Below are 21,300 nucleotides of genomic sequence, written 5' to 3'. Positions count from 1 at the left end.
TAGGGCAGGTCATCTCCTAAATGCAAGCAGGGAAGTACTCAGAGAAAAAGATGTTTTCTAGGCCTAATGGGAACCGTAACATCTTTGCAAAGATGAGTTAATGTGGGCATCTGGAAGAATTTTCAAGACGCAGCTTTTCCTCTTTCTGATTACTGTAACGGTGTCTCTTTCTAGGCTGAGCATTTGCATTGCTGCGCCAGCCAGACCCTCTGACCCTCCTCTAGGTTAGGGCTCACACAGGGAGCACTGCCCGCTCCTCCACGCCTGCCTCCCAAGCAAACCTTTCAGGCCTTGCACTGTGCTGTGAGGGCACTAGTGGCTCAGGAGAAACAAAGATGCAGTGAGGATTCTGGGTGCTACTGAGAGATGTGGGTCAGTAGCCTCACTGCCGGGCACGCGGCTTTCATCTTGTGACCTACATCTTCCTGCCTTGGAATGAGTGTCAGCCGAAAGGAGACATTTAGTTAGCACATGGTGGTAACCTGGGTATTTTTGAAGCAAAGGGAAAGAAAAAGAAGAGACAAAACTCATCTTATTTAGGATTTATGTAGATTTTATTATTTAAAACTTTTGAGGGGCGATGCTAGAGATCAGACCCAGAACTTCTGACATCTTAAGGAAGTGCTTTGCACGCTCTCGCTTGGATTTGTTGTCAATGTGTTATCGGTATTAAAGATTTTCTCTCTCTCTCTCTCTTTTTTTTAAAATCACATTTATTTGTGTATATGTGTATATAGGGGGTTGCATTTGGGTAACAGGAGTGTCTACGTAGAGGTAAGAGGACCACTTCTGGGAGTTGATTCTCTTCTTCCACTGTGTAGGGTCCTTGGAATCAAACACAGTTCATCAGGGTTGGCAGCAAGCACCTTTACCCGCTGAGCCATCTTACCAGCCCAGTATTGAAGCTCTAATATAGCAGGTGGTGATAACATATGGGCACGTGAGTTCAGTGAATTCATAGGATGAGGGAAAGGCAAGGGGAGAGAAACGGCAACCAATTCAAGCACGAAGCAAAGGATTTGTGTTTGCATCTTGATCCCACATGTAGCATTGCCTCAGTAGATGCTTTAAATTTTTGTTTGTTTGTTTGTTTTTCAAAAGCTTTTTATTGTTAGCATACTTGGAGAGATGACACAAGTAACAAATATTTGGACAGACCCAGACTCAAGAAACAGTGTCTGAAGGCTGTCTTTAGTTTTGCCCTAGGGCCCACCTGGGCTTCTTCTCAGCCCTTCTTCTTCTGAGTGGCATCCTGGCAGTTCCCCTGGGCTTTACCTGTATATTTTGTTCTCCTGAGCATCTCTAGATTGGGTGCTTTTGAAATCTACTTGCTACAAAAAGTATTGCAAATGACATAACACCATGGAAGAGATGCTGAAGGGTGTTGGGCTTGCACATCCTTCCTAGTCTTGCTACCCTCAGGCACCTCCATGTGTCCAGTCACCCGGAGGTTTCACGGGTGCTGTAGCTAGCGATTCTTGCTGCTGGTCTGCAGTCTGGTGGAAGAGTCTTGATGACTTCTGGGCTATTTTCTAAGTAGGAAGAGATAATTGGGCCTTAAATTACTGGTTGTCTGACATTAGGTAAAGCCCTGAAGCGCGTTGACTCTCTACGTATCGTATATGCCTTAAAAAATGTCATCGTGAGTAGATACACCATTAAAGGCAGCGTGGTATAAAAGCTAAGTCATAGATTCTGGGTCCAGACTGCTTGTTTCCTAGCAGTGTGTCCTTGAGAGGATGAATGCTCATTCTTCTATCTCATGGGTGTTTTAAGGATGAAACAATGCCTGGTGCACAGCAAGTACATCGTGTAAACATTTGTTAAGCAGAAGCAGAACAGCAATTACCCTGTAGAACATTTTGTAATTGTTCCAGAAGAAATGCATTGTTTCTTTGAAAACTTAACAGGTCGGCCGAAAGCATGGCAGGCCATTGTGAATAGTGCGTATGAATGAGCAAATTGGGTGGTAAACTCAGCTAGAAGGCTTTTGTACTTACCAAGTAGTCACCAAGATAATGGTGCTAAGGGGCAGTTAGATGATATGATATGGAATGATCTGTCACAAGTATGACTGAAGACTATAGGCAGAGCTCAGTGTAAAAAACATAGATAAAGAAACACACTAAACACACTTACTGGGTTAGAAGTGTGATTTCGTTCTCTGTCACTTACTTGGTCTCTACCCTTGTGTCAATGGGTTGGGGGTCCGTGTGTAAGAAGAGAGTGGGCCAGGCCTGCTAGGCAATCTTCAGCATCCCTGGCTATCCTGGTTGTTTTGTGTCTGCAGAAGAGAATGAGTTCATCCTATATGCCATGCGGAAGTCCATCTACCGCTACGATTTGGCCTCGGGAACCACGGAGCAGCTGCCTCTCTCAGGGCTGCGGGCAGCTGTGGCCCTGGACTTTGACTATGAACACAACTGCCTGTATTGGTCTGATCTGGCACTGGACACCATCCAGGTGAGTCTGTCAGCCCTTGGTTAAGTCTTGAGACTGGCTCCTGACTGTCCAGTCCTGATGGCTTCAAGTAAGGCTTTAGTAGGGAAAGTGGGAAGTTTCTACAGGGTAACCCATCCCTGAATTGCTACAAGAAACTGAAGTTTTCTGTTGTAATTCTTTCCCTGTTTACCTCTGCATTTATGTGAAAGATAAAGATGCCCCAAGTTTGCATCTCTGAGTGCAGCCATGGGCTCACTTTTCCTGCTAGGAAGATTTGGGGCCAGTGATGTGGGGTTGTCAGTTGCCACCTTCCTTGTTAGCATCTTCCCTTCCATGTCAAAGCGCAGTGATGTTACAGTTATCTTCAGTTCCTGTAACTGCCCACTCCAGCTCTCCTGAACTCAGACAAGAAGCAGGAAGTGGTTGGGCATGGTAGGAAGCTAGGGTGAGAGGATTGCTTCATCCCAGATACTCAGGGGAGAGACAGCTGAACGGATCGGTGTTTGCCTAGTGTACACAAGGCCCCATGTTCAATTTTCAGGACCAGAAAATAAAGCAAACACACACACACACACACACACACACACACACACACACACACACCAGGATATAGGTATTAAAGATCCCTGGGTAGGCCAAACACTTGGTCCTCTACTCCATGCTCAAGTCTATGCACTTTAAAGATTTATTTATTTATTTATTTATTTATTTATTTATTTATTTATCTATCTATCTATTTATTTATTTATTTATTTTTACTTTACATGTATGATGGGTGTTTTGTCTGCCTGTATGCCTGTGTGCCATGTGCATGTGTGGTGCCAGGGGAGGCCAGAAGAAGTGTTCTCGGGAACTGAGGTGGCAAATACTTGGCTAGCTGCCATGTGGGTGCTGAGAACTCAACTTTCTTCTGCAAGAGCAGGAAGCGCTTTAAACTGCTAAGCCGTCTCTCCACCCCCAAATGAGCCTGAGAACATAGTGCAGTGATAGATCATTTATCTAGCAAGCAGTAGGCCCTAGGTTCAAAAGGAGCAAAAAAAAGAGAGCTACAGCATATTTACTCATTGTCCACTTAATTCCAAAATCCATGCTTGATGTAAGTTTTACATTATGAGGGTTGGGAGACCCCTGAGGGTAACTGTCCCAACAATGACACCCGATGGCCAAGAGCCATGCAAGGGATAAAAGACTGTACAAGGAGACAGAAGAGCTAAAAAGTAGCGGTAGTCTGGTTTTCCTTAAAAGACAGCAGGCTCCTCTGTCTCCGTAAAAAGAGCATTATTCTGAGACAGGCCATAGTTTAGTAATCTGTGTTTATAGTAACAACATACAGTAACAGAAACAATTAGATTCTGCTTGTCATTACGTTTTAAACTGTCTTGAAGATTCTCTTATTTACCACAGCCTTGCACATCTACAAATTTGCTTCCATAAAACCTCGTGTCCTCGGCAAACTGGCAAGCCGAAGGCAGGGTTCCAGTCTGCGGGACTGGCTGTCCTGGAGTCCGCTGCACAGTTCACAGGATTGATTACTTCTTTCTCTCTCCTAGCGTCTCTGCTTGAATGGGAGCACGGGGCAAGAGGTGATCATCAATTCCGGCCTGGAGACCGTGGAGGCTTTGGCCTTCGAGCCCCTCAGCCAATTACTTTACTGGGTGGATGCCGGTTTTAAAAAGATCGAGGTACGAGGATTCCTGTTCTCTTCAATAGGCAGGCAGGTGGAGCAGCTGGACTCTGACCCAAAGATAGGAAGCAGTGTGTCATGGAACTCTGGAATTTTCCCCAGGGTTTCTAGGGCCTAAGCTGGCCAAACCTCTGAAGGGATGAAAGGGGGTCATCTCAGGATGTTTACAGCTTTGAGGAACCCACGTAAGGACACAAGTCCCAAGGTGCCATTTATGATACACGAGAGTTTGTATTTTGGGTCACAGAAGCATCATGTAATAACAAGAATGATGGTGATTTCATAATGTCATAATCATCATAACAATGGCAGCCCATTATTATCTAAAGCAACAGTTACTCTGTCATTATCCTTATTGATCTCTACCTATCATTTAGCTGTCCAGAAACCTGTTTCACCTTGTATAGCCACAGGTACATGATGAAGGACCTATAAACTGCCCAGAGAATTGTAGTGAGGAATCATACTTGCACCCTGCCTCACAGGTTACTGCTGAGGCCCCGGAATACTGACCCAGTTCTTGGTATTAGAACTGCATGGAGGTGTGACATGCAGGTTAACGGGAAAACACCAAGTAGGGAGACAGAGAGAGCTAAGGACAGAGTGAGATGGGGACACAGACACTGCCTTGTATTCGTGTATCGCCCTGTCAGCTGTGGGCCATGCAGCATGGGGCTTTTCAACTCCCTTTTCTTCAAGTGTGAGGGTGAGTCTCATTTCCTTAGCCACTGAACAAGTGCTCCTTGGTGCAGGCCACGTGTCAGACTTAGTTTTAAGTTTGATGAATCAGCGAGCAAGGAGTGGGAAGGACACACGCATTCTCTTCCCGTTTGGCTTTTGGTTTAGTGGAGCTGGGCATGATGGTGCATTCCTGTAATCCCAGCACTTGGCTGAGGCAGGAGGATCAAGATTTTTGAGGCCAGCCTGGGCTACATAGTAAGTTAAAAAGCCAGTTTGAGGTACACAGAGACCTTGTCTTAAAATAAATGGAAGCCACTGAAACCCACACAGACAAAATAGCTCAGTGGAAAGGAGGCAAAAACCTGTCATCCTCTTAGGAACACAAAGCAAGCCATGTGATAGTGTGGCTGGGAGCTGGATGGCGTGAAGAGGGGTGAAGTGAATGAGAAAGCCTCTGGGGACTCCAGCCTCTGAGCTGAACCTGATGCCAGAGGGGGAAATCTTCTCAAGACATTTGCAGAAGGGCTTGATATATAGAGTGGTGATGGCAGGTGCAGTACAGTCAGCCCTACAAATCTGAGGTTTCACATCATACATATATATATATGTATGTAGATAGATAGATATAGATAGCTAGATATCAAGATACTAAGCATACCGACAGCTTTCCTTGTCATCCATTCTTGAACTACGCTGTAACATCTATTTACTTTGTGTCGTAGGAATTATAAGTGGTCTAGGATTGGTTTAAAGTGTTCAGGAAGGTGCGTGTGGGTTGTGTGCGAGTACTGAAAAATGATACATATGGGGCTTCATGGACCCTGAGGGACCACATCATTTACCTTTGTGCAGGTTGTCATGGCCTGGGGTTGGGGGCAAGGAGCACACGGTTCTAGTTTCCCCTTCAGCCCACGTTGAAATTATCTTGGCCAGACACATGATGAGTGCCTCTAACTGGGAATCAAGGCAGGCTTCCCAGTTGTTCTAGAATGGGACTCAGGCATCCATCGAGGGGGGGTGCGGAGGGCATGTCTGTAGGCAGGGCCTGTGGAGGGCGTTGGGTGGGTGGGCTTTGTGAGGAGCGTAGGTCCCTCCTATCCACTCCCACCTTTGTTTCATCAGGTAGCGAATCCAGATGGTGATTTCCGGCTGACAGTCGTCAATTCCTCTGTGCTTGATCGCCCCAGGGCGCTAGTCCTTGTACCCCAAGATGGGTAAGTGTGTTGTTCCCTGTGGGAAGCTAGCATTGTGCCCACTGCTACAACAGATCCTAGTGAAAGTGCAAACCTGGGGCAGAATTTCTACTTCTGGTGATCACTGGGGAGATAACCTGTTAACTGAGGCCTCTGAAGCTGAAGCTTGGTTGTCAGGGTCTGGTAACGCCATGTGTATTTGATTAGCAAGCATCCAACTCTCTTAAGTTTGCCAGATGTCTCACATCTGTGGGGTGTGCCTATAGGAAAGGTAACATTAAAGAGATTCTTTGTAACTAGGCAGGCCACTGATAAATGGTAAGGATTTTTATCTTGAGTTCCATCAATCTCACAAACATTTAATTCCATCAGGCTTTCTCGCACACAGAACTCCCAGCATGCACATGTTCTCTTATATAAAATTAATATGCACCTGGGGTATGCATGGCTGCTTTTTATTAACTCCTTAATCACAGCAAACATAACCGAGGAGGAAACGCGGGCTTAACTTTTCTCTCTCGGAGTATTTGTGATTGAGAATCTACGTTACTTCTAAAAGGAAAGCCTAAAAAAAATCTATGAGCTTGATTGAAGACATTAAAAGAGAACAGAGGACCTTGAAAGGATACTTAAGTCTGCCCTGTTCTCATCCTTCACCCCTCATCCTCCCACATCCTAGGAATGTAATCACATCGCTGTTACATAATAGTCACCATTAGTCATGCATAATAACCACTGTTAAATGTTTGCTTGCATTTTTCAGAGTAGATTTTACTGTTCAGTCATGCTCTTTAGATATAGCACCCCCTAGTGACGAAGATGACACAATCAAGGTATTTGTGTTTTCCTGCCTGTCAAAGGACCATGTGCATTCAATGACCACAGTTTATCAGAGCACATATAGTATGTTAGGAACTTTCTATTCCTGGGATAAAAACATGGATCAAAACCAACTTGGTGGGAGGAAGGAGTTCATTTTGCTTACAGGTTATAGTCCATCACTGAGGGAATCCAAAGCAGAAATGGAATCAGAGACCACATTTAATGGCTTGCTCACCTGCCCAGGGGTGGCACAGCTCACAGGAGTCTGGACCCTCCTCTATCAATCATTAATCAAGAAACTGCCCCACAGACTTGTTCCAGGCCAGTCTGATGAAGGCAATGGCTTCTTTTGAGGTGACTCTAGTTTGTGTCATCAACAAAAACTAACTAGCACATACAATGTATAGGTTCCAAAGTATTTTGCATACAGTGTCTTATACAATATTATACGATATCCTGTTGTATAATACTATACATCATCTCCTTTACCAACTAGCATTTAGACTAATATACATATAGATCTGTTTCTTTGTATCATACTGGAATAATGGGATTATAGATGGGCTTCAGTAGGTGATTTTTTTATTTTTTTATTTTTTAGTCACATGCAACTCTTTTAAATTTCTGGATGAATCTCAAATACTATAATGACAGATAATAGTAATGATGATTGTTCCGAGGGGTTACTGACCACCAGGAAGTAGAACCGAGGCTCTCCGGTGTCATTCTGATGAGATCGTGTGCTCCCTCTACCGACCAGGGTGATGTTTTGGACTGACTGGGGCGACTTGAAGCCTGGGATTTACCGGAGCAATATGGACGGCTCTGCTGCCTATCGGCTTGTGTCAGAGGATGTGAAGTGGCCCAACGGCATCTCAGTGGACGGCCAGTGGATCTACTGGACAGACGCATACCTGGACTGTATCGAACGCATCACTTTCAGTGGCCAGCAGCGTTCGGTCATCCAGGACAACCTCCCACACCCTTATGCCATTGCCGTCTTTAAGGTGAGTCCTCCTTGTCCTGCCCTGTGCTCATGCGCAGTCCACCAGAGGAGGGGAAGAGCAAGGTGAGCTGCAGAGCCGAGACCTGCTGGCCTTTTGCAGAGTCCGTCTAACGTCTTGGAAATGGACTCCCTTCCAAATTCGCACTAACTCGTCTCTGGCCTTCATGGAGGGACTGCCAGGCTTCTACCACCGCTCACCTGCCAAAAGGCTGCAAGTTGAAGTTCCTTCCAAGGAGTGAATCACTTTGCTTTTCGCTGCTGGTGGCCTTGTTTCAGTTCCGTCTCTTCACCTCTTGATTCGTTCCCTGCCGACTGTGTACCATCTACCTCCCTTTCCAGTTGTTCTCAACCTGGGAACAAAAGCTTCTGCTTAGAATGGGGAAGCAGATTTCAAATCCGAGGCCCTTTCCTGTGGTCCAGCTAAGTGTGTCCTAGACTAAGTGTGTACTGGTCTCCTCCAGGCTGTTTCTTCCTGTAGGCAGTAGCCACTGACAGTTACATTTAAAGTCAAATCTTGACCAGGCCTCTCCTTCAGTAATTAATCTCTTGTCCCCGCATAGTGGTGGTGTGAGGTGGTCCTCATGAAGTGTCTCCAAAGAAGGACCTAACAGGCAAAGGTTTTCTCTTTAGAACGAAATCTACTGGGATGACTGGTCGCAGCTTAGCATCTTCAGAGCTTCGAAATACAGGAGATCGCAGACAGAGACTCTGGCAAGCCAGCTCACAGGCCTGATGGACATGAAGATCTTCTACAAAGGGAAGAACGCTGGTAAGGCAGTGTCCTCCTCTGTGTCCCCAGACTTGGTCTCCAGAAAGGGGCTGCGTGTAGGCAATCTCAACTCAGAGCAAGATCTGGCAGTTTGCCTCTCTGTTGTCACAACAACATGCACATTATTTAATTTCTTCCTAATGGCATCTTAATTTCTTTTCTAATGATACACAAACAGCTGGAAGACAGCGTGTTCTTCCTGCCTGGAGTGCTGGTGCCTACCGGGTGATTCCGCCCTCTTCCCGCCCTCGGCCCCTCACTGATGGGTGGCGTGGGCCTCTGGTTGCAACTGTGCTTAATCCCTCTTTGGCACAGTCACCAGAAGCGGTGCATGTGGGGTTCTCAGATGCTTGCATGCCCTGATGCTTTACTGCTTATTGAACATACCTGCCTCTGTGGCCATGCTTTGTGCAATTGTGTTGTTTTCATGCGTAATCCCGCCTTGAACACCTAAACCTCAGGAAGTGAACAGGTCTTGTTCACTGTCCTCAATGTTGTACCGGTGGCCAGCACTTTGTGTGTGCTTAGTTCTTCTTCGTTGAAAGAATGGATGAGCAGAGTTTATTTATTTTTATCTTGAAACAAATCCTCACATTGCAGCTCAGGCTAGTCTGAAACTCACGCTGGAGCCTAGGCTGGCCACCCCCATGCCACAGCCTTCTAAGTGCTGGCGTTACAGGTGTGAGCCATCATGCTCGATTGCCTCTGTTGGTGTCTTTTTGAGACAGAGTCTCATCATGTAACCTAGATTGTCCTGGTACTCTCAATCCTCCTGCCTCAGCCTCGTTGAGCACTAGGTGTACGTTGTGCACCACCACTCCTGGGTACGGCTCTGCCAGAACTATTGCCTCGGAATTCCAGAACCCACCGACAAGCTTTGCCAGCTGATCCTGCAGGCTGAGGTTTCGACCATGAGACCTTCCTTTCTTCCTTAGCTGCCTGTTTGCTAATCTTGAAGGACACTCCTGCTTCTCCAGGAGAAAGATAAGGCTTTGCCAGGAAGAGTAGTGCCTTATCTCTCTACACCTTCCTTATCTCTACGGGATTAAATAGCTTTATGGCTTTGCTGACTTACCTCTATTGACACACCACTGGGTTTCCTGTTTTGAACTATAGAGTTTATAGATACCGTTGTATGCTTCTTGGCTCACCACATGAAGAGAAAATTACCAAGGAAAGAAATATAGTTATAGATAACTACTGTTATCTCTTTGGAACTAAGGAAGATAGCATGAGAACTCCCCTCAGAGACTACAAAATGTATGGATATAAGTCAGTGTTGTCTGTATGGCTTCATAACCGGTGGGGAGTTGGTATTATGATCAGGGGTTTGCAGATCACAGATATTAATTCATTTTCCCAAAGGTTCTCATCAGTGCCACTAGGTGGAGAAGCCACTTTGTTTGTTTGTTTGTTTGTTTGTTTTAAAGAGGAGACACCTGTTTTGATGGTTTTGTGGTTCGAGGCGGTTGGTTTTTTGAGACAGGATATTGTATAGCTCAAGCTAACCTTGAGAGACACCTGATTTAAAGTAGGACAAAATGATGGGCTGCTGCTTTTCAGCCGCAGCACCATTCTCTTCAGACCTGGGAGGAAGGACATCACCCTTGCTGCTCTCCTTTGCAACACCTAGTCCAGAAGAGCGCGGCTCCATTTTTACAGGTGCTCACAGCCCGCTGGAGCACTGTGTACCCCGCAGTTTCTATAGCACTGTTCCAGTGAGTTTGGTCACCTCAGGCTCCCCACTTTCCATCTTGGAAGCCTCTCAGCCCAGAAGCTCAAGTACAGCTGAGGAGCAGTGACACCCAGTCCCTGGGGAGCTGTGGGAGGGAGTTTGTGCCTGAACCCCTATACTCAGTATGCTGGACAGATTCTCAGCATTAGTTGTGGTTTCCCTTTCATGTCCTAAAGAGTGGCTGGCTCTTACAAGAGTAATTTAGGGGGTTGGCAGTGTCTGAGGAAGGGCTGGTTTAAGAGGAAGGTGCTGGTGGAGAGAACACAGACAGAGCTTTAAGATCAGTGACTGTGACTGTCACTCTGGCCTGGGGTACTTAATGTATCGCTTTGCTCCCCATTTGTGATTCTCCTGTATTCTTCTTTAATACTGAGAAGGACTTTTCCGGGGTCCGGTGGGAGCAAGCCTCTAGTCTTTCAGACAGGTCAGTTTGAGGAAACACTTCAGTTGTGAGTCTATCAGTGCTGAGCAGGCCCATTAGCCATAAGCTTGTTCACTTTAACCTCCCTGGCTCTGTAACCCCCTGAGACAGTATTCCCAATGCAGGATGCATACGGGCAGCCTGAGTACCAGGCCATCACTTTTGCTAATTTTGTTATTCACTCCTAACACATATAGGACTTTCTATTAGAGAAGCATGAAATAATAGTTGGTGCCTTTATTAGGGGATAGCCCTGTCACCTACATCACACTAATGCATTTCACAGGCTTGTGTAACCATCATCGGCCTTTCTCCAATCCCCTGTGCCTTCGCATACTCCCATTGTCTTCACTGCCTATGGAAACCAGGTTCAGTAACTTGTCCAGTGATACACTTTCTGCTAAGAACTCAAGCCAAGTTCTTTTGAAACTTCCACTTTAGTGAAGCCATTGGGCTTTGCCCCATCTGCCAACCGTGCCTTGAAAGCAGTGCAACAATTTAGAATTCTGCAATTAGTTGGATGCTGACCTGTAATAAAAATTTAGTTTGCATGGAACAGTCATGGTGTTGAGATGCTTGGCTGTTAGTGGAGGAGTTTTTGCTCTTGATATCTGGCTGGTTTTTAGGGGGAGTCACCTTCTGTTTTTCCAGCAGGATGTTTCTCCTTCATCCTCTAAAGATGCCATTTTGCAAGATGATGGGTCTCTTCAGTTGATGCTGCCATGGCATGAAGCAGTTTGGAGTTCTTGTAATTCTTCTTCTTCAGAGTCTACCATAAATACAGGATTCCAAGCACCTGTGATGGGAGAATGGATGTGTTACTTGAGGCAACATGAATTTGGTAATTGCCAAATTACCAAAGTTCTCGTGGCTATCTAGATACCAAATTACCAAAGTTCTCTTGGCAATCTAAATATCTAAATAGCCAAGAGAACTTCTACCAGAAGTTTTAGGTTCCTAAACTGATTCTGGAAGAATTCCCCAAAGAGAAACTCTAAAAATGTCCTGAGTGTGCCTTGTGAGACCTATGCTAGGTCTTCTAAAGGAGCCTTTGTTGATTCTTCACGTGGGGTGATGGCCATTACATTGCGCACAGTTGGCATCCTGGGGACAGGGTCTGTGATGGAGTCTCCCTCCATCTCCATGGGGGCTTTCTTCTGTAGCACTCCCTGTTCTGTTCTGTGTCTCAGTGGAAGCTGGGACACTCTGATCTGCCCAGTTCTTGTCCTCAGACCTGATGGCTCACCTGGTCTTGCCCTGCATGACCTCTCATGATTGCAGTGCCATCCAGCTTTGCCTGGCTCAGTCTTTTTAAACTAGGACTCACACTTTTGCTTGTTTGCCTAGGGATAATTCATTCTTCATGTGAAAATGCAGGTCATATAATTTCATGGACACAGTTCATGTACAAATTATTGTATAATTGAGTAGGTTTAAGGGACTTAGTCCGTCAGCCCTCCTTTTACTTAGAACACTGAGTGGTATGAACACAAACAATAACAGATCCCACACCCGTTTGGAGGGGGTTGTCATTAGAAATAGTCCTGTGACATTTTCTATAGTGAGCAGTGTAGGTATTTGAGGTTTAAAAAAAAAAAACTGATTCAGATATCAAAATAAGATGAGGTCTAAGTCTTCTGCTCTGGCTAGCTGGTTATTCTGTCCTGGTAATTAGTCTGTTTTGGTTGACTGAGTCATTTGCTGGAAATCTTTTTGAATGTTTCATCATGTGGATGTCTCTCTCTGGGTGAGTGACTCTGCAGACTGTACCTGCAAACTTGCTGTGTGTGTGTGTGTGTACATATATATACATGCTTATAAATTCCTGCATATATATATATATATAGGCGTTTATGTACAGTGCCTCTTATTCGCTTTTTCTTAGCATCAAAATGACATCATTGCTAAATCATTTTACTTTCCATTTGTAATGCCACTTAAGACAGCACCCCCAAAGCCCTTGTCAATAATAATGCTTGTCAGTTGTGATGGTTAGTATTAATTGTTAGCCTGACAGAACCTGGAATCACATTTGAGATGGGCCTCTGGGGATACCTGTTGAGAAGTATCTTGATCACATTAGTTGAGATGGAAAGACCTGCCCACAATGGGTGTCACCATGCCCTGGCGGGGACCCTGGGCTGTATATGTAAAGAAAGGGAACTAAGCGTCATGGTTCTCTGTGAACACAAAAGGACTGGCTCCCTTAAGCTCTTTCTGTCATGAATTCTCTTCCATGATGGACTGTGCCCTGGAACCGTGGAGCCAGAACAAATCCTTTCTCTTTTAAGTTGCTTTTGTCAAGCAACTAAAATATAGGAAAGAAAGTAAACTTAAGCTAGGCTGGGAAACAGCCTAGCTTAAGTCTTGGGTGCATGGAAACAGATCACGTGGGCTTCTAGGAAGTGTGGGAGGAGATGTGTCTATGAAAAGGTCCAGCCAAAGAACCGGAAGTTGGGTTTTTATAAATGTTTTCAATGCCTTTTTCACCCTTGCAGGTGCTGCAGTTTCATGATTAAAAGCCACGAGCCAAAGAAAAACAACATATACACTTTACAGTGTCAGTGCCTTCTGCCTTTCCATAGCAGTGCCATGTTTCTAGTTGTTACGAAATAGGTGTGGTAGTCTCCCCTTCTATTGGGAGAAGGATGGGGAGCAGGGAAGCAATTTGGCCATGTTTGTCTATCTGTGAGAGCCCAAGAGTGCAGCAAATGGTTTTGGACACCTTCTCTGGCATTCTTTTCGCTAAGCTCGCCCAAGGGAAAGATCAGCACAGTAGTTAGATCAGTATAGTGCCTGGCCCTTCTGTGGATTTATTGCTATCAGTTTTATGTGGGGTTTCTCATTCAGCCAGTTAGCTGTGCTGCGGAACGAAGGACTTGAGAAGAGGAGACCATTATCTAGGTATCTATTTCAACAAAAAGGGCATTTGGATTCTGAAGAGCAGAAAATGGATCAGGCTCAAGCTGGAGCATGTAAAAATAATGCTATTGGAAGACAATGGAGGTAGTCAGTGAATGAAAGAAAAAAATAAAATAAGAGAAAAGGAAAGGAACATGACTGTTCCTAGGTATGGTGGGGGAGAAAATTTATGTAGATATGTGGGCAGAGTATAGCCAGGGGCGGGGACATCTGGGAAGAGTCCAGAGTGGACCCTGAGCCATGTGAGGAGAAAAGGAGGGGAATGGAGAAGAGACTGGGGAAGAACCAGGTACAGCAGCCAGGAGGCCCAAAGGTACAAAGAGGGTGGTTTACCAAATAGTTGTATTCCACAGGGGAGTTCAGGATAGAGGACGGGTATGCCAGCCAGGAGGGCACTGTAACAGAAAGGGACTGGGTCCTGCAGGGAGAACCTCGGGTCCAGTGTCCACTTTGATATGTTAAATAGGCACCTCAGGAGTTTGTCCGGGTTTGAGACCTAACAGTGAGGAACCCTAAGTTGAGAGATGTGCCTAAACCCTCAGGTAGGACTGTAGATAAGCATGCAAAGCCACCTTTCCTTCTTTGGGGCCTTGAAGCAGAGGGGGAAGAGTCTTCATGTCTCCCTCCATCCCCAGACTCTGCAGACTACCTGCAAACCCGCCATGGCTACTGTTTACACACAGGTTAGGCTTCTGTGAATCACCTTAGGTTGCCACGCTCTGGAAGCCTTCTCCTCACTCCAACTTCCTGGTTGATATTTCAAAGGCTACCGTAATTCAGACACCACCTAGAGGAACACCCGTCTGCCTTGGGCCCTAGCCATCTTTATAACTATTTGTATGTGTATGCGTGCTTGCCTGCACGTAAGAATGTGTACCACATATGTGCTCGGCACCCACTGAGGTCGAAAGAAGGCATCAGAACCGTAGAACTGGAGTTACAGATGGGTGTTAACTTTGTGGGTGCTGGGAATGGAACCTGGATCTTCTACAAGAGCAATTAGTGCTCTTAATCTTTGAGCCATCTTCTCCAGCTGCATAGGCTCAAGCAATCTTATGGGGGCAGGTCATTGAGAAGCCCTCACTGTGAGGATTTGGCCCAAGGGGTTTATCAGTGTGGTTGGTGCTTCAGAGATTTTCTAAGCTCCCACCACTGCACCTGTTACATCTGTAAGGTGACCTTCAGTGGCTCTTGTTCTCTGGCTCCCCTATGGCATGTCTTCATCTGTGTTTTCTTCTGTGCTTTCTCTCCAGGAAGCAATGCCTGCGTCCCTCAGCCCTGCAGCCTCCTGTGTCTCCCCAAGGCCAACAACAGCAGAAGCTGCAGGTGTCCAGAAGGTGTGACCAGCAGTGTCCTCCCCTCTGGGGACCTGATATGTGACTGCCCTCGGGGCTATCAGAGGAAAAACAATACATGTGTCAAAGAAGGTCCGTCCTTGTTCCTTCCTACCCTCCTTCCCCTGCCCTTCTGATCTCTGAGGCTTTGGTTAGTAGGAAAATATCCCAGGTGGAAATGATACTGGCTAGAGAGATGTTCTGGTCTGGGTTGTATGGCCTCTGGCTCTTCATTCACGACAATCCTGGGCTGTTTATCTAGGCCATAGCTGTCCCCCTTGCTAATGGCAAATGACGCAGGCTTTCTTCAGGACTAAATTTCTTTTGTCCCTTGTAGTCCTCTGTGCAACCACCCCTCACATGCAGGTTCTTTAACACGTGCCTTTAAGACGCTGGACCAGCTTGCCTTTCAAACAGAACAGGCTAACCTCTATCAGAGCAGCCTGCTCTCTATCCACCTTCATAGAGCTCAGAATGGCCCGGACTTTCAGATCGGTGCTGTCAGAGGTCCAAAAGTCTAGACTTTCAAGCTGTGCGCAAGTAAATGATTTAACCAGTTTGAATTTGAATAGATGGTTTTAAAATCTTTTTCTATGAGAATCTGACACCACTGCCCTGCCTGACCCCCGGCTTGTTGCCCATTGCCACTGCCTCAGTTCCTAGCCTCATATTCCTAGCAGAGAGGGCCAAAGAAAGATGGTCTTGCATGAAGTACATAGATTGATGGCTGAATTCCTGTGTTTCCTTATTCTGTAGGTCATATTTGCTTTGTAATCCTAACCGTACTTCTCTGAGGCCAGGCAGGCGAGTGTACAATGGAGGCCTTATTGTCCAGCTTCCTTAAAAAATACAGACGGAGAAAAGATGACCCTTTCTTAGAAACAGGAGACTTCTTTTCATGCTCTCTGAATGGCGTCCTAAAGCTATTTGAAAGGAAAGTCAACAGTAAATTATAAGAAGAGGGCAAAAAGGTTTCTCCAGTCACCACTGGAATGCTTTTGATTGCCCACACAGGCCACCGGTGTCCTTGACCCAGTGTGCTGAGCAATGCGTTTATGTCCTATGTAAGTCCTTGCTTTGAAGAAGCCATGGGGCAAGAAAAAAATATATCAATAAAATCTTAGCTGCTCGGTTATTAAATTACTTATACATGGATATATAACTATACCTAACTATGCAAAATCATCCTTTCCTAACTCTGGATCCACAACATCTATGGGTAGTGAATTCCATGGATCCACAAGTCCTTTGTATAAAAGAGCATGGTATTTGCATGTCACCTATGTTCAACCTGCTGTATACACTCACTCATCTCTAGATTGCTGATAATACCTACTGCAGTATAAATACTGTGCAGAGAGGGTCTACTCTGTTCAGTTCAGGGAATGATACCAAGAAGAACAACATTGTTACATGTTCAGTCCAGATGAAATTCCCCACCCCACCCCAAATATATCTGTGGCTTGGTTAGCTGAATCTTAAATATGGGAACCATGAGTACACAGAGCCAACTAGGTATGTATTATAGCTAGAGATGTATTGCTTGGCTATGTCTCTGATATTCTGTAGACACAGCCTCTTGGAGGCCTGCTCGTGTAATATCTATTTTATTTTATGCTGACAGCGAGATTTGTTTCCCAGTAGAACCAGTTGGTGTCAGCATTTTCCTCTTCTTCATAGTAATCACCTCTAAACACTTGCAGCCTTGCCTCATCTTCAGTTTTCATTCAGAGAGGCTCCTGGGGCAGTGGTGCTTCCCGCCTCCTCTGCATGAATCCTCCCTTGGCCTTCCCTCCCCACCCCATCCGTCCATCAGCAGCAGAATGGTGCTGGGGGAAGAGAAAAATGGAAACCGAGAAGAGAAAGTTGTGCAGTCCAGTGGTAAGAATGACACTGGTTGCTCCGCTTCCTTTTTCAGAGAACACCTGTCTTCGCAACCAGTATCGCTGCAGCAACGGCAACTGTATCAACAGCATTTGGTGGTGTGACTTCGACAATGACTGTGGAGACATGAGTGACGAGAGAGATTGCCGTGAGTGCCCCTCCAGGCAGTGGAGGCTTCCCAGGCTACTAGACACACACCATTGCTCAGGAGGCTGGTTGGGCCTTCTGGGCTGGGGCCTGTGGTTTTAGGGTTCTGGCTGTTGTTTATGTAAATGGATGGGATTTGGGATAATAATAATAATAATAATAATAATAATAACAACAACAACAACAACCCCGTATGTATATGTTAGATATACGGCATTTTTTAATATTACATATGCAAATGTGAGTCCCTGGAATATTTATATTTAGTCTGAAACTGAGCTGACTTGACAGTGTGGGTCATGACCTTGGTGTCTGCATTGTGCCTTAGCTGGTAGTTAGGAGTGGATGACAGGTGACCTTATCTGACTTGTAAATTCAACACTCGGACATTTCAGAGCCAGGCAACAGGTGTCACTCACCTCCCGTGCAGCCTCCGTTAGCAGATGCAGCTGTGCGCCAGGCTTAGGAGAGATTGTTCTAGCTAATCAGTAGTGCCAGTCAGGCCTGGAGTGCAGGGAAATGTTGGTAGGTATGTCATGGAAAAGTGACCTTTGAATTGAATAGCTTCTAAGGTCCAACTGCACTTCACAGGGCCTAGAGACAGACATCTGCTCAGCCTTAGATCTCTTCCCTGGCTTTGCTATCTCTCTATAAAGACAGAGGTGGAGGGGACAAGTGGTGGACAAGCCAGCCACACGCTCCACACCTAGGGATGATGGGGGAGGTAGGATGCGGAGCCTAACCCAGGTCAGCAGTACTGTGGGTGTTACTGCAAGAGCAGATGGGAGCCACCCAGGTGACATGGTAAGAACTTGCCTTTGGAAGGATAAATAGTGGGCAGAATGAACCGGAAAAGAGAGAAACTGACTGCAAGCAGGGAAGCCAGAGACCATATCAGGCTTGTCTTTCAAATCTATTACTCCTGGAAAGCCAGAGGTTCTTTCACCATTGGAGCTGTAAGAACAGGTGGTGAAGAAATCCTGCAGGCCCTGTCAAATATTTTTAGGTCTTCCGTGGCGTACACGTTGGGATCCCATGTGCCTTTACAAAGGTAACAACTTTACAACAAGGATATCCAGCACGCATCTAGCTTACCTTATTACATTTACCTGGGCCTCTCAATGTGCTTTTGGCTTGTTGGAAGTTTTGTATGACCCCTTATAGACTCCCATTTTTCCTGGACCTTGGTGTATGCCTTTCCCATCCAGGGAAAGGAGTGTCTTTATTTTCACTTACTATTCTCTTTTATATTACAGCCCAACCCCAGTATCCCCTCTTTCCTCTCCTCCCAGTCCCTCCCACCCACCCTCTCTCCCAGATCCACTCCTCCCCATTTCCCTTCAGAAAAGAGCAGGCCTCCCAGGGATATCAACGGGGCATGGCATAACAAGTTACAATGAGACTAGGCACAAGCCCTCATATCCAGGATGGACAAGGCGACCCAATAGGGGGAAAGGTTCCCAAGAGCAGGCCAACGCGTCACATACAGCTCCTCCCGGCCCCCACTGTTAGGAATCCCATAAGAACACCAAGCTACACATACCATATGGGCAGAGGATCTAGGTCAGATCCGTACGGGCTCCCTGACTGTCCCATCAGTCCCTGTGAGCCCCTGTGAGCCCTGGTTAATTGATGCTGTGGTCTGTGTTCTTGTGGTACAAAGGAAGTACCTTGAATGGCAGGTTGGGAAAGGCTTGTACCTCCAGATGTCTTTTTTAAAAAAAATTTAATAGCCATTTTCCATGTATCCATGTTGTTGCAGGAGGATGTGATGTTTGTAAGGAGATGGGCAAAGCTCTTTTAAAACGATAAATAGTATTAAGTACATAAAGGAGTTAATGGTAGGGGATTATTCCATATAGGGCTATGGGAATAGCTCAGACATTAGGCATAGCAGAAATAAAGAGAGGCAAGGTAGCTTTCCTGTGCCCCGGGCTCAGCGTCTCCTAACAGCCCCAGTGTATATGGACAGAAAACACGACGTTTTATGTTTGTGCAGGTGGCTACTGGCCTCAGCACTGTCCTCCCACAACCCTAGCCCTCTGCCTGGTCTCACAGCTTTCTGCAACGTTTGAACCCCTGCAGTGGGTGAAATGGTCTGGTTCTGCCCTTCTGCCCTGTTACCTCCACTTCACCCTTAGATGACAAACTTTGCTCCCCTCTCCCTCACATGTGTGAACCCACTTGGCTTAGGTCTCCAGGTTGTCAGATGTGATGGGGGGGGTGTTGAAATGATAAAGAATGTGGGGGATTTGAACCCCCGCCCCTGGGAACCAAATAGACCAGATCTGTCCCTTGCAGCTTCTCCTTACCAAGGAGTAATGGTGCCTATCCAGATGGTGAGCAAAGCCCTGCCCACAGAACAGGCAGGTGCAGCAGGGTGCTGTTTCATGGGGTGACTACTGAGGCTCCCTGTCAGCTGCAGGAGAAGAGGAGAGGAGGGGGCCATTGCAGGCAACTTGGGAAGGATGTTTTCAGTCATTTTCCTCCCTCTCATGCAGACTCCTCCAGCTGGGTGGATGCCAGACACTCAGGTTTTGACGTGAATCCCCTGCAGTCTTGTCATTTTGTATTCACCCCCTGCTTCCTACCACGAGCTCAATTACAGAGAAGAAATGGAACCTCACATAAGAGCTGCTGGGATGTCTAACAGCAGTGTTGCCATTTGGCATTTCATTTCACTGCGCGCCTCCACCCTCTGTTCCAGGATTCTGTCCTGCTCTTTGTGTCAACTCCTCCGCAGCTTGGGAGAGAAGCCCTCCTTCCTCACATGTCTCCTGAGGGCCTTTCTCTGGGCCTCGGGGTTTCTGGGTCAGCCAGGACATTTCTGTATAGGAGAGCGGGTTCCATACCCACCCCTGTGATGTTGAGGCGTGATGGGGGAGAAAAGAGACACTATTAGGAGTCCATTGCCTCTATAGTCTGCTTGATAGGGTGTGGGCCTAAGCCGGTACACTTCCTTTTCCATAATAACGCACCAGGTAGCAGTCATCTCGATTGATCCTAGAGGGGAGGGAGTTGCAAAGGACAAGAACCCACAAATTGTGTGTGGGAGAATCCAAGTAGAGTCAGCCTTTCTGACTGATCGCACCCAGCTGCCTTACCTTCACTTCACTACAAAAGGAATGGCACCTTCAGGAGGTTAAAATTGCTTGCTTAGGAAGAGTGAGAGCTAGGATTTGGACCCAGCTTTTACTGAGTGCAGATATAATGCTTATGTTGTGCTTCAGGTTTGGAGGTATGCGTTCCTTTTGCCCGTATGGTGTTGGGCCACTGCTGATATGGGATGAGGCTTCCCTTGCAGGAGTGTGTAGACAACAGTGTTTCTGTCACTTACTTGGGAAGAGCACTTGACACTCTGGAAGGGCTTTGGGGCTACTTCAGGCCCTCAGTCCCTCTCCCAGCCAGACTGCAGCGTCTCACATTCTAGGCCCTGTTTCTTTCTACGACTGGCCCTGGGGACACATGTGGTCACCTCTATCTGATAGAAATTTCAGGTTCCTGTGTAATTTGTTTCTGCAGTCTAGTTTTAACTGCTGTTCTTGTGGGAGGTTTTAAGGGGACAGGGCATGAACTGGATGTGACGAATATGTCCATTCTTTCCCACTGTAGCCACCACGGTTTGTGATGCAGACACTCAGTTCCGGTGCCAGGAGTCGGGGACTTGCATTCCGCTCTCCTATAAGTGTGACCTTGAAGATGACTGTGGGGACAACAGTGATGAGAGTCACTGTGGTAAGGGTCCTCGTGCTGCTCATAGGGTTGTGCTAATGGGTGGGATGGGTGGAGCAGAGACTTTCTGATGGACAATTTGAGATTTAGCATCTTCCAGCTGCATGCCCACCTCTACCCTCATGACAGGGGCCAGTCACGTCACTTCTCTGCTTAGCTTTTGTAGAGCCACTTTTCTGGTGTGCAGGGGCATTTAGTTACTCTGGAAACACCCAGTCTCTGGCTAGTGGGAGGTTGGATTCCCTGCCTCCATTATGTACTCTTGATTAGCCTTTGTTTTCCAATCTGAAAAATGGATCTTGTTCTCTCTTTTAGACAATCTATAAGAGAGATATTGAAAGCAAGGGTGTATGTTCTCTGAGTGAATTCAGTGAGCTCTTTGTTTTCTCATTGAATTTATTATTATTGTGTGTGGCTATAATGTATATGTGAGTGTGTGTGTGCCATGGTATGAGTGGTGGAGAAGGGAGGGATGGGACCGTGTGTGTGTGTGTGTGTGTGTGTGTGTGTGTGTGTGTGTGTGTGTGT

General features: G+C 46.3%; 1 protein-coding gene across 2 annotated transcripts in view; it reads left to right on the top strand.

Moving 5' to 3' along the window:
• Positions 1-21,300, top strand: part of Sorl1 (sortilin related receptor 1) — a 166,560-nt gene that overhangs the window by 91,525 nt on the left and 53,735 nt on the right. The window contains exons 17-24 of one of the 2 annotated variants that reach the window (XM_055621819.1): positions 2,291-2,463; positions 3,993-4,124; positions 5,930-6,021; positions 7,583-7,829; positions 8,459-8,597; positions 14,929-15,102; positions 16,928-17,041; positions 20,653-20,775. In XM_055621819.1, coding sequence (XP_055477794.1) covers positions 2,291-2,463; positions 3,993-4,124; positions 5,930-6,021; positions 7,583-7,829; positions 8,459-8,597; positions 14,929-15,102; positions 16,928-17,041; positions 20,653-20,775 — 1,194 coding nt within the window. The remainder of the gene's footprint in view (positions 1-2,290; positions 2,464-3,992; positions 4,125-5,929; positions 6,022-7,582; positions 7,830-8,458; positions 8,598-14,928; positions 15,103-16,927; positions 17,042-20,652; positions 20,776-21,300) is intronic. The other variant, XM_055621821.1, reaches the window with a different exon arrangement.

The sequence above is a fragment of the Psammomys obesus genome, unplaced genomic scaffold, assembly GCF_907164565.1.
Source record: "Psammomys obesus unplaced genomic scaffold, mPsaObe1.curated_primary_1811, whole genome shotgun sequence".
Taxonomy (NCBI): domain Eukaryota; kingdom Metazoa; phylum Chordata; class Mammalia; order Rodentia; family Muridae; genus Psammomys; species Psammomys obesus.
Note: the sequence above shows the minus strand (reverse complement) of the source record. Positions and strands in the feature narration are given on the sequence as shown.